Raw genomic sequence first — 13,630 nt, 5'->3', positions numbered from 1 at the left:
ATAGCAACCAATCAGAGCACAGCTTTCATTTTACCCGAACAGTCTAAGGAATGAAATCTGAGCTCTGATTGGCTGGATTCATGTAACAACAAGGCCTAGTAAATACTTCTGATAAATGAGTCCTTTAGGCCAACCTCTGTACTATAGTCGTGCTTGTGGGGTCCCCCGTCTCCCACATAAGAGAGGTAGAAATGTCCCATGATCTTGGAGGCTCCTTGGTACAGATTTTTAGTCTTTGGTTATGTTCACACTGAATTGTTTTTTTTCTATGTGAATTTTGGAACAGATTCTGTTCCAAAATCCACATGAAAAACCTCTTCAAATCCTAAAATAAGCTTCCTATTGATTTTGATGGGAAAACAATCCTTAGGGAATACGGCTACGTTTTCGGAGCCGAAACGCTTCAACCCTCCAATCAAAGGTTGTGGTTTTTGGAGAGTTTCTGCACAAAAAACTCAGCTACCCCTATAGTTCACATTGTGCAGGTTTGTTTCCATGTGTAAAAAGAAGCAACGTGTTTGTTTTTGGGCTATGTTCTCATGGAGTTTTTTTTTTTTTTATGTGGATTTTGATGTGGATCTGCTTTTAAAATCCACAAGAAAAAAACTCTGTGTGAACGTAGCCTTGGGGTGTTTCTGCTTGGAAAAAAAACGCTGCACATTTTTACACTGAATGATTAAAGCAGAAAAAACACCCCAAACACAATAAACACATAAAAACCAAACCAAAAATGCAACAAAATCAACAAACTTTTCTGCAACTAAAATCCACATATAAAAACTTAGTATGAACATTCCTTAAAGGGGCAGAAAAAGATGGCCTCCTTCTTCCAAAAATAGCACCACCCTTGTCTACAGGTTGTGTATGGTATTGCAGATCAACGTTGTTCTCTTCAGTAGATCAAAGCTGCAATACTAGAGACAACCTATATACAGGAATGGCGCTGTTTTGGGGAAAACGTTTTTTTCTATCTTTCAATTTTTGGCAATTCCGTCTGAACCAAGGACCCCCGCTGATTCGCTGATCATGAGTCATTTATATCCTTTTTATGCGACGGCAGCTGTGCATGGAGTGGGTCTATGAAATGCGCTCCTACCGCTGCAGTAGTTACAAGCACTGCTTCTGACATTCTGCGTTCTCTACTTTTAGTTGGCCTCAAAGTATGACCCCCACCTGGAGGCTGAGTTGAGGGAATGGATAGAAAGTACAACCGGGAGGAAGATCGGAAACAAGTTTATGGAGTCACTGAAAGATGGCGCCATCCTGTGCGAGTGAGTACATTACAGGGGGGAGGGGGTCGTCTGGAATTATACGGCTTCGTCAGTGCAATCTCTATTATATTCTTCTCCTTCTTTCTCTCACAGTTTAATTAATAAGCTGCAGCCTGGGTCCGTCAAGAAGATCAATGAGTCTACACAAAACTGGCATCAGGTAAGTGAAATACACAGCGGTGGCTTTCCTGCACCTTACTGAGACCGGTTTCACATGTCCGGATATTTCAGGTACCGGAAAAGCCCGTACCGGAGATATCCGTGTGTGTGCCGCACCAGGAACACATGTACCGGCGTTTGGGAACCAGCGTACAGTTAGCGATGTTCCCAAGCACCAGGTGCTGAACGCTGCCCTCATCATAGACCTCTGCCGGCGCTGCAATCAGCACCAGCAGGGGTTAATGATGAGAGTAGTAGTCTGCTCCCCGTGTCTCCACCTGTAAAAATAAGAATAAAATAAAAAAAATCCATATACTGTATTTTTCGCACTATAAGACGCACCTAGGTTTTAAATGAGGAAAATGGAAAAAAAATGTAAGCTAAAAATGTGGTCATGGTGCCCTGTTAGACTATGTGCGCACGTTCAGGAATTGCTTGCAGAAATTTCTGCAGCGTTTCTGCACCTCTTGGTAGCAAAAACGCTGCAGAAAAGACCCATAGATTTGAATAGGCCTACGTGTGTCAGTGTCTCCGGTACATGTGGAAATTGTCACCACACAGACCGGAAATACTGACGTATGAAAGAGCCCTGACACTGAGCACTGTTGATACTTACTTGCTCCCTAGACTACAACCTGACAACAGACTGCAAAGGTTTTTTTTTTCTAGGTCTTTAAAGGGAATCTGTCAGGATGATTTTACTACTGAAGCCAGTAGTGTGGCTGTAACTATTGGTATGATGTGACCCAGGGCTGGACTGGCCCACCAAAGAACTGGAGAATCCTCTGGTGGACCCTCCTTCAGGGGCATCTATAGCAGCTGACCTTGCAGACGCTATGGGTCCCTTGACCCGGCGCCACCATCTGGATTTCAACGGTATCTGAGCGATCACGCGATGATAGCCGATCGAATCCTAACGTTGTGTATCTTATACAGCGCCTGACGAAAATGATCCCTGGTCCAAAAAAAACCTTTAATAATTTTGCACTGGTTTTGCAAAAATGAAAGGTGGGCTCTCGGAATCAAATTCTCTTATGGTCCCAATGTTATTCAGTCTGACACTGGTTTGACCCATACCAATACTTACACGTAGTCAAATCATTATGATGGGTTCTTTTTAACCCTTTCACACATTCTAATGTAATAATACACGACAGTCAAAGTGGGCTTGTATGCACAAGCAATCAAATGTTCAAATCCTGTAAAAATAGAAAAAATATATAAAAAATAATGGCAAAAATAAAATAAATCTCGGCAGTTCACTCACATAATGCAAAAACGTCACATCAATTAAAAAAGCTATTCCTTTCATGGAGACTTCTAGCAAAGTGATAGTTTTTAGCCTATTGCAAGTCACAAGCTGAATGTTTCACTTTAAAGCCATACTCCAGGATTAGAAAAACATGACTACTTTATTTCTAAAACAGTGCCCCCACTTTATACAGGATGTGTGTGGTACTGCAGCCAGCTACAATCCATGGAAAGCTGAAGACATGTTTTTTAACCCCTTTAAGGAATATTTTTCCCATGATCCTATATTTCTGCTTTTTTGTCTCTGCAGCTGGAAAACATTGGAAACTTCATTAAAGCCATCACAGCGTATGGACTCAGACCACACGATATATTTGAAGCAAATGACCTGTATGAGAACACTAACCTCACCCAAGTTCAGTCCACACTGCTCGCCCTGGCCAGCATGGTACGTAGTCAGGTCACATCCATAGGATACATATATATCAACCAGGATATATGTAGCTCAGGATCAGTAGAGGACAAGAGATCCACTTATCCTGTACTGATTCTGAGTTACATCCTGTAGATCTTTTATTATAAAAATGAAAAACATAACAATAATAATAACAGAAACATAACAAAATGAATAACCAGAAAATAAACAATGTAATGAACTGGTCCAGCCGCTCCCTCTCTCCTCACACACATATTATACATATATACACAATAATAACTACCTACACCATGACATCTGGTCCGGTTACCAAACAAATAATAACAATATAATAAACAATAACCGACAAATTATATACAAACTAATATATACATTCTTTTTTTTTTTTTTTTAAATAAATAAAATAAAATAAATACTAACTATACAAATATATACAAGACAAAACAAAACCCCCCACACTCAAGCCCATCAGTCCCTCCCCGGCACTGACCTGAGAGCTGGTCCTGCGCCTCATGCCTCAGTCCAACGTCCATAGGCCAGATCAGGCAGTGCCAGTTTTTCACCCAAATAACCAGTGTCCCACAAGATGAACCCACCTCCCCCCTTTTCCCTCCACCCAACCTAACACCTACACCCAAACCCATATATACAATATATACAGAAACAAACAATACAATAACCACACCTGACAAAGCCCAAGTTCAGCGCCTGCAGCCCTACATCACTGTCTACTGATCAATAAAACAAAAATCTATGGTGTCAGCAGCAGCCCACCACCAGGAGAGGAGATGACCAGACTAGGGCACACTAAAAGAAAAGCCCCCCCAGAGGAGAGCGGCCCTCCATGTACCCAGTCTCTCATACTCCAGAGAACGCACCTTCACCAGGTCACCGAGTATGGTCCTAAACACATCGTCCACTGGGAGGATTTTCCGCTGCGTCGATACTAAGCACCGTGCGTTCCACGTGTGATACCTAACCACTGCGCTAACTAGAAATAAGGTGCAGCGGTCCCGACCACCCAGGTCCCCGAATGCTCCATAGGCCCATTCCGCATAAGAGAGACCGGCCAGCCGGGGCCAGCCAATGGAGGCGCCCACCCTGTTGTACACCTCTGTGTTAAAGGGACAACGAAGCAGGAAGTGGTCCATGCTTTCAAGCATGGTACCACAATGCTCCCGAGGACAGTTCCTGTCCTCAGAGCTCCTACACTTCAGATTGTCCCTCACACACAGTTTCCCATGGAAGCAGCGCCAAGCCAAGTCCCAAACCTTCGAGGGGATCCTGATAGAATTCAAAAGATGCAGACCCACCCCAAGATCCCGACTTGGGCAATCCCTGAGCGCCAGAGGCCTCTGAAAATGGGTCAACAGAACCCTTTTGTCAAGGAGCTTCCTTGGCAGAGTCCTGACCTCCCACATTCCCAGACCCCACCGGCGAATTACCTTCAGAACCACGGTAGCGTAAGCCGGGAGATGTCCATGCGGTGTGCGGAGATCCTTCACTTGCCCTCCTGTCTCCCATTCCTGGAAGAAAGGCTGAAACCATCCCTTACAGGAGAATACCCACGGAGGAGCCCTCTCTTTCCAGAGGTTTGCAATATTGAGCTTAATGAAGCTATTCACAAGGAATACCACAGGGTTGACCATACCCAACCCTCCTAGTCTCCTCGTACGGTAAGTAACCTCCCTCTTGACCAGGTTCAGTCTATGCCCCCATAACAGTTGAAAGAACAAACTGTAGACCCGAGTCCAGAGAGGCTCTGGCAAGATGCACACACTGCCCAGATAGATCAGCAAAGGGAGCAGGTAAGTTTTGATCAGGTTTACCCTTTCCCTTAGGGTCAAAGACCAACCCTTCCATTGGTTCACCTTCTGAGTGGCGATCTCTAGCCTGCTGTCCCAATTTTGTTTGGGGTAATCCCCCTGGCCAAATTCGATGCCAAGAACTTTTGCAGAGACTTTGGGTTCTGGAAGGCTGTCCGGGAGATCAAAACCAGGATCTCCTCCTCCCAGCCAGAGACTCTCACACTTATCCCGGTTGATCTTAGACCCGGATGCCTCCGAGTAGCGATTTACCTCTGACATCAGCCATTCTGCCTCCCCATCAGAGGAAACAAAAACGGTGACGTCATCGGCATACGCCACCACTCTCAGAGTGGCTTCCGGTGCTGCCCGGTCCATCCCGATCCCAGCCAACGGTCCACGCTCCACCCTCCTAAGAAGTGGGTCAATCGCAAACACGTACAGTAGCGGGCTCAAGGGACAACCCTGGCGAACACCACACCCAACCTCAAAAGAGCTGCCAATCCAACCGTTCACAAGCGGGAAACTCTCTGCCCCAGAGTACAAGGTCTTAAGCCAATCAACAAACCCCCCCGGCAGGCCATACCTCAGAAGGACAGACCAGAGGTACTCATGATTAACCCGATCAAACGCTTTTGCCTGGTCCAATGACAGCATGTACCCCTTCCAGTGGCCAGCCCTACCCTGCTCCACCGCCTCTCGGACACAGAGTACAGCACTAATTGTACTGCGGCCCGGAACAGAGCAATGCTGGGCCCCCGAAAGGAGCTGGGGTGCAAATTTCACCAGCCGATTAAACAGCACCTTTGCCAAAACCTTCCTGTCTGCATTGAGAAGCGCTATGGGACGCCAATTCTCAATGCAAGATGGGTCCTTACCCTTTGACAAGATGATCAGGGCAGACCTCCTCATTGACTTTGGCAGAGTGCCCGAGGAAAGACACTCATTGAATACCTCAGTCAAGAGGGGAACCAAGGCGTCCTTAAAGGTCTTATAGAATTCAGATGTTAAGCCATCCGGGCCGGGAGATTTCTTCAGGGCAAGCCCTTCAATCGCCAACTTAACTTCCTCTTCCCTGATCATCTCTGTCAAAACGCCAAGAGAGGGGTCTACCCCTGGTTCGGGGACGGCTTCAGCCAGAAAAGCCGACATCTCATCCCAATCCAGATCCCTCTTCCCCAAGAGGTGCGAGTAGAAGGATCTGACGACCTCCAGGATCCCTGATCTGGATCTTTTCAGGGACCTCGCAGTGTCAACAAGTCCTGTAACAACTTTACTATTCACTGACATCTTGCAGTTTCTATAAGGGTCGGGCGAGCGGTACTTCCCGTAATCCCTCTCAAAAACCAAAGATGCGTGTCTATCATACTGACACCTCATTAGCAAAGATTTCACTCTGGAGATCTCCTCGCGGCTACCTCCATTTGAGACAAGATGCTCGAGTTTCCTCCTCAGGCCCTGATACAGGCGGTACCTGTCCAGGCTCCTGAGGCTCGAGAGCTGGGGGAAGAATCTCGCCACCCTTTTCTTAAACATCTCCCACCACTCTGACTTACTACTACAAAGATCCAGTAAGGGTACCTGGCTCTGAAGAAAATCCTCAAAGGACTGTCTTATCTCCGCTTCTTCCAAGAGAGACGAATTGAGCCTCCAAAAGCCTCTTCCCATCCAGGGGGTCTCTGTAACATTCAGGGAAAACAAAATCAAACAGTGATCGGAGAACTCCACCTCAACAACAGATACGGCTGAAGAGACGGCTTCCTCCTTTAAATAAAACCTGTCTATCCTGGACCTACAGTTACCTCTATGATAGGTGAACCCCTCGTGGCCTGCGGTGTGCCGGATGTGGACATCCACCAGGCGAGCCTCACTAGCTATACTATTAAGGGCGACGCTATCATAAGTCAGCTTGTCTCTGGAACTTCCTCTATCCCGGGGCCTCGTGACAGTGTTGAAGTCCCCTCCAAAGACGACCTGCCGACTCGTAAAAAGGTAGGGCTTGATCCTCATAAAGAGACACTTCCGGTCCCATTTAGATTGGGGACCATAGATGTTAATGAGCCGAAGCTTTTGTCCCTTCATGAGGACATCTAATATCAGGCACCTCCCCATTTCTAACTCAATAACCCGTCGGCATTCTACCGGTGCGGTAAAAAAGACCGCCACTCCGCTATACGGCTCGGCCGCAAGAGACCAATAGGAGGGCCCGAGTCTCCACTCCCTCTTAGCTATAAACACCTCTGCCATATTTGGCAGCCTGGTCTCTTGCAAAAAGAAAATGTCAGCTTCAACCCGGCTGAGAAAATCAAAGGCCGCAAATCTAGCCATGCTTGACTTAATGCTGGCGACATTAATGGACGCCAGCGTCAACGGAGTGGGTACCGCCATCATTGGTGATTGAGTTAGATGGCTTTCTTCTTCCCACTCCCCTTATCCTCTGCCTCAGAGGAGGAATCCTTCCCCCTCTTTAATGACACAGAGGTGTCCATTCCCACATTTTTCCTTCTTTTTTCGTCCTCGTCTCCGGACTCTGGGCCAGTCCCTCCCCCCAAGGACCTTGCATCCCCAGGAGAAGGAGACTCGGCGCCCCCTGTAAGCTCCGCTGAAGCCGGAACCTCACCCTCAGCCTCCTCCTCAGAGGAAGACATGTTATCAAGGGCTTGGAACCGGTTAGAAAGACCAACTAGAGGGGAGTCGGTTTTACCTTCCTTAGGTACCTTGGTCAGAGCGGGAGAAGATGTTTTATCTCCCTTCTTTCTCTTCTTTTTGGTGCCGAGCTTACGCTTGTGCTCTAGCCACTGCTTATTATCCTCATCCATACTTTCATAATGGGAGGATTCTGAAGCAGAGGCAGTTTCCTCCCTGTGGATCCTCCTGACCTCCTCATCCAACTCATCATCCCTCGGGGCCTCAGCAGCAACACTGGCATCCAGGACAGGGGCTGCCCCGGTAGTCTGGGGCTCGCCCCGCTCCCTCTCCTGTCTGCGCTTGTCTAGACGCCTCAGCTGGGCAGGCGTCTTTTTATTGCTTTTCTTCCCTGGCCCCTCAGCTCCCCCACCCCTGCTAGTCCCCTCTCCAGCAGAATCGGCCTCACGGCTTACTCCCACCGGGGTCTCGACTGCTTTAGCAAAGGAGCGAGGACAATGGCTGAATGGGTGGCCTAACTCACCACACAGGTGGCACCTAATCTCCACACAAGAGGCGGCAAGATGGCCGACACCCCCACACAACGCGCATTTCTGCACGGTGCAGTTTGCACTGAAGTGTGTGGGGTCACCGCACCTGTGACAGAGCTTCGGTTGCCCCTGGTAGAAGACCAGGATACGATCCCTACCCAGGAAGGCAGACGATGGAATGTGGGCAACCGTACCACCTGAACGCTTAAGTTTTACCATAAACGTCCAGGCCCCTGACCAGATACCAAACTCGTCGCGGTTTTTCTTTGGCATCTCCACCACCTCTCCATACCGACCAAGCCACGTCATGATGTCATAGCAAGAAAGCGACTCGTTACGAGTCATCACGGTCACTTTCTTGATCTGGTTTTGGCGAGACACTGCCTGAACGGCAAAGTCTCGCCAGCCGGGCTCATTTTTTGCCAACTCATAATTCGCCCAGAAGAGCTCAAGCCCCTCCGGCCGAACAAAGCTGACATCAAACTCAGGCGTGGAATAGGGATGTATCAAGGCGTAGATGTCAATCGCCTTGAAGCCCATCCTCAGCAGGAGCTCCACAACTTTAGACCTTGACGGACATGCATCACTGCCCCTCCACCGAAGACGGACCACATTCCTACGCACACTGCCTGGCCCGGCTGTTGGGAGGGACCACACTGTATCTCCCCCTTTTTGCTCTCGGAAGGCCCCGAGGCCATGCCTCTCTATCCAGAAGGATAGATCAACCTCTCGACCCTCTACCATTAGTGATCTCTCCCCCTTCTTTAGAGCCTCCAGAAGGCGCCGTTGCAACATGCCGTCCTCAAAGCCCGGAGATGAGGAGGATGCCCTATTTGCCCCGGAGGTGACACTGGCATAACTCTGGACAGGTGTTGCCACCCCCGGGGGGGCAACCGGACCAGTGACCACATCAGCCCCAACAGTATCACCATTACCCACCTCCATCTCACCCTCCACCAAACCAGCAACCACACCACTAGACAATGAATTATCCTCATTCACCCCCACCACCACATTCATTCCTGCTGGACCAGTAACAATGGTGGATGACCTTTTGACCTCCGCATCAGGCACAAGGGGCTCAGTCACCTCCATAGAACTGGAGGCGACCTCACCCCCGGTCTTATGTGTGCCCTCCACATCATCGGTCGGTAATTTCCGCTGTTTGGCATTTGGTATAATGTGCCGCTGATCTCTAGCTGCAGTTAGGCGCCGCTGATCTTTAGCATCAGGATCTTCCGGACCAGCGACGCCAACACAAAATAGCACTTTCGTGGGAGGACCGGAACGCTCAGCCCCAACTGCCCCCTTACACTGCCGCCGCTTCTCAACTAAGTGATCAGCGGCAACAGCATTCAGAGGCGCCGAGGCGACCGGAGCTGCCCCCGACACCGGGCTGCTTCCCCCTCCCACTGAGGAGCGCACCACAGCATCGTGGCCTGATGGAACGCCCGCCGCCGGGCCGCCCTCACTGTCCAGCCTCTCGGCTGATGCACCTCCTGCTACGTCCCCACTACTACAAGCAGAGACGGAGCTCTGCGCCTCACTACCGCGTTCTGTAATCTCCCCGCGCCTTTGCACCGGATCCACAGCAGAACCCGGGCTGGGCTGGGCAACGGGGCTTATACAGCGAGCTGAGCCTGCCGCCGACTCAGGGGGTACAGGGAGGGGGGCATATACGTATCTTACCGCTTCCTGCAGCTTTGTCTTGGTCTTCTTTGCCTTTTTGTGGCCCCCAGGTGCCTCTTCTGGTAGATCGTCACCAAGATGGAAGTTTTGGAGGCACACTGGGGACTCCAGGAGCTTAATCTCCGCCATTAGCGCCCCTCCCTGGCCGCTGCTGTCACTGTCCTCCCCAGAGCCGGCAGAACTGCGACCGGATGTCACTGTCGCCTGTTCTGCAGGGAGCTCGCTGCACGTGGCCTGCGGGTGACTTTGCAGGCTGCCAGGTGGGGCTTGCTGCTGGTCATCATCACTCTCATCATCCACCTGGCTCTCAGGCTGCAGCCCTATCTGCCTTTGCTCTCTGGTATCAGCCATTTCTCTAAAGCGGTCTTCATTTATAAGTTTTTCTTTGAAAGGACCACTCTGCTCCCTGATGGTGGCTTTCCTAAGTTCCAGGCGTTGAATTTCACTGCTCAGTCTTTTTACCTCGGCTTGGAGTTTTGCCTTCCTTGGTTTGGAGGCCCCCGCAGCTTTGGCGCTTGTGCAGCGCAGCTCCTCCCGGAGCCTCCTGATGAGCTTACTGGCATCTTCATACTCACGGAGGCGGATCATGACCTGGGAGGCATAGGTGGACACAGACTCCCGGGGTCCCTGCAGCGCCCATTCCCCCTCAGGGAGGTCGGCCTCACCTCCGTGAGCACTCAGCTTTCCTCCGGAAGGAGCGCCATCTTGCACGCCGCTGTCAGGCTTTTCCTCCATGCTGGAAGCCTTGCAGCTTCTGGGGGTCTCCACAATCCCGGGGGGAGTAGGAGCCACATTGCTGCGACTCCTGGTGCAGCGTCTCACCCCCGAGTCCTCTGATGTGCAGGCCGGTTGCTGGTTTCTTCTGCCCCCCGCCGGCCTAGTTCGGGAAGCAGAAGCCTGGGACTTGGCTCCATCACTCATCCCAGAAACCCGCTCCCTCCCTGGGAAAGAGAGAAAGCAGGTCCCCAGGTGGAGAGGTGTTGGTTTCTCAGAGATCAGGAGCTCACAGCAGGATTTGCAGCCACCACACCCGCAATCACCACACTGACTAGCAGCTGATCAGAGCTGCACCCAGTATGCTGCTGGTGCAGTCACTGTGTACAGACATTACATTACTGATCCTGTACTGATCCTGAGTTACATCCTGTATTATACTCCAGAGCTGCACTCACTATTCTGCTGGAGCAGTTACTGTGTACATACATTACATTACTGATCCTGTACTGATCCTGAGTTACATCCTGTATTATACTCCAGAGCTGCACTCACTATTCTGCTGGAGCAGTCACTGTGTACATACATTACATTACTGATCCTGTACTGATCCTGAGTTACATCCTGTATTATACTCCAGAGCTGCACTCACTATTCTGCTGGTGCAGTCACTGTGTACATACATTACATTACTGATCCTGAGTTACAACCTGTAGATCTTTTATTATAAAAATGAAAAACATAACAATAATAATAACAGAAACATAACAAAATTAATAACCAGAAAATAAACAATGTAATGAACTGGTCCAGCCGCTCCCTCTCTCCTCACACACATATTATACATATATACAGAATAATAACTACCTACACCATGACATCTGGTCCGGTTACCAAACAAATAATAACAATATAATAAACAATAACCGACAAATTATATACAAACTAATATATACATTTTTTTTTTTTTTATTCTAAATAAAATAAATACTAACTATGCAAATATATACAAGACAAAACAAAACACCCCTCACTCGAGCCCACCAGTCCCTCCCCGGCACTGACCTGAGAGCTGGTCCTGCGCCTCATGCCTCAGTCCATGTCCAACGTCCATAGGACAGATAAGGCAGTGCCAGTTATTCACCCAAATAACCAGTGTCCCACAAGATGAACCCACCTCCCCCTTTTCCCTCCACCCAACCTAACACCTACACCCAAACCCAAATATACAATATATACAATAACAAACAATACAATAACCACAACTGACAAAGCCCAAGTTCGGCGCCTGCAGCCCTACATCACTGTCTACTGATCAAAAACAAAAATCTATGGTGTCAGCAGCAGCCCACCACCAGGAGAGGAGATGACCAGACTAGGGCACACTAAAAGAAAAGCCCCTCCAGAGGAGAGCGGCCCTCCGTGTACCCAGTCTCTCATACTCCAGAGAACGCACCTTCACCAGGTCACCGAGTATGGTCCTAAACACATCGTCCACTGGGAGGATTTTCTGCTGCGTCGATACTAAGCACCGTGCGTTCCACGTGTGATACCTAACCACTGCGCTAACTAGAAATAAGGTGCAGTGGTCCCGACCACCCAGGTCCCCGAATGCTCCATAGGCCCATTCCGCATAAGAGAGACCAGCCAGCCGGGGCCAGCCAATGGAGGCGCCCACCCTGTTGTACACCTCTGAGTTAAAGGGACAATGAAGCAGGAAGTGGTCCATGCTTTCAAGCATGGTACCACAATGCTCCCGAGGACAGTTCCTGTCCTCAGAGCTCCTACACTTCAGATTGTCCCTCACACACAGTTTCCCATGGAAGCAGCGCCAAGCCAAGTCCCAAACCTTCGAGGGGATCCTGATAGAATTCAAAAGATACAGACCCACCCCAAGATCCCGACTTGGGCAATCCCTGAGCGCCAGAGGCCTCTGAAAATGGGTCAACAGAACCCTTTTGTCAAGGAGCTTCCTTGGCAGAGTCCTGACCTCCCACATTCCCAGACCCCACCGGCGAATTACCTTCAGAACCACGGTAGCGTAAGCCGGGAGATGTCCATGCGGTGTGCGGAGATCCTTCACTTGCCCTCCTGTCTCCCATTCCTGGAAGAAAGGCTGAAACCATCCCTTACAGGAGAATACCCACAGAGGAGCCCTCTCTTTCCAGAGGTTTGCAATATTGATCTTAATGAAGGTATTCACAAGGAATACCACAGGGTTGACCATACCCAACCCTCCTAGTCTCCTCGTACGGTAAGTAACCTCCCTCTTGACCAGGTTCAGTCTATTCCCCCATAACAGTTGGAAGAACAAACTATAGACCCGAGTCCAGAGAGGCTCTGGCAAGATGCACACACTGCCCAGATAGATCAGCAAAGGGAGCAGGTAAGTTTTGATCAGGTTTACCCTTTCCATTAGGGTCAAAGACCAACCCTTCCATTGGTTCACCTTCTGAGTGGCGATCTCTAGCCTGCTGTCCCAATTTTGTTTGGGGTAATCCCCCTGGCCAAATTCGATGCCAAGAACTTTTGCAGAGACTTTGGGTCCTGGAAGGGTGTCTGGGAGATCAAAACCAGGATCTCCTCCTCCCAGCCCGAGACTCTCACACTTATCCCGGTTGATCTTAGACCCAGATGCCTCCGAGTAGCGATTTACCTCTGACATCAGCCATTCTGCCTCCCCATCAGAGGAAACAAAAACGGTGACGTCATCGGCATATGCCACCACTCTCAGAGTGGCTTCCGGTGCTGCCCGGTCCATCTCGATCCCAGCCAACGGTCCACGCTCCACCCTCCTAAGAAGTGGGTCAATCGCAAACACGTACAGTAGCGGGCTCAAGGGACAACCCTGGCGAACACCACACCCAACCTCAAAAGAGCTGCCAATCCAACCGTTCACAAGCCGGAAACTCTCTGCCCCAGCGTACAAGGTCTTAAGCCAATCAACAAACCCCCCCGGCAGGCCATACCTCAGAAAGACAGACCAGGGGTACTCATGATTAACCCGATCAAACGCTTTTGCCTGGTCCAATGACAGCATGTACCCCTTCCAGTGACCAGCCCTACCCTGCTCCACCGCCTCTCGGACACAGAGTACAGCACTAATTGTACTGCGGCCCGGAACAGAGC

General features: G+C 49.7%; 1 protein-coding gene across 2 annotated transcripts in view; it reads left to right on the top strand.

Annotated features, from left to right (window-relative positions):
* CNN1 (calponin 1) overlaps nucleotides 1-13,630 on the top strand; it is a 166,674-nt gene that overhangs the window by 123,170 nt on the left and 29,874 nt on the right. For both annotated transcript variants that reach the window (XM_073654259.1, XM_073654260.1), the window contains exons 2-4: nucleotides 1,150-1,271; nucleotides 1,365-1,431; nucleotides 2,992-3,129. In XM_073654259.1, the coding sequence (XP_073510360.1) occupies nucleotides 1,150-1,271; nucleotides 1,365-1,431; nucleotides 2,992-3,129 (327 nt within the window). The remainder of the gene's footprint in view (nucleotides 1-1,149; nucleotides 1,272-1,364; nucleotides 1,432-2,991; nucleotides 3,130-13,630) is intronic.

This window comes from Phyllobates terribilis, unplaced genomic scaffold (assembly GCF_046119375.1).
Source record: "Phyllobates terribilis strain yellow unplaced genomic scaffold, ASM4611937v1 Scaffold_11__3_contigs__length_659146591, whole genome shotgun sequence".
Taxonomy (NCBI): domain Eukaryota; kingdom Metazoa; phylum Chordata; class Amphibia; order Anura; family Dendrobatidae; genus Phyllobates; species Phyllobates terribilis.
The sequence above is the reverse complement of the archived record's forward strand: the minus strand, read 5'-3'. Positions and strand labels throughout refer to the sequence as shown.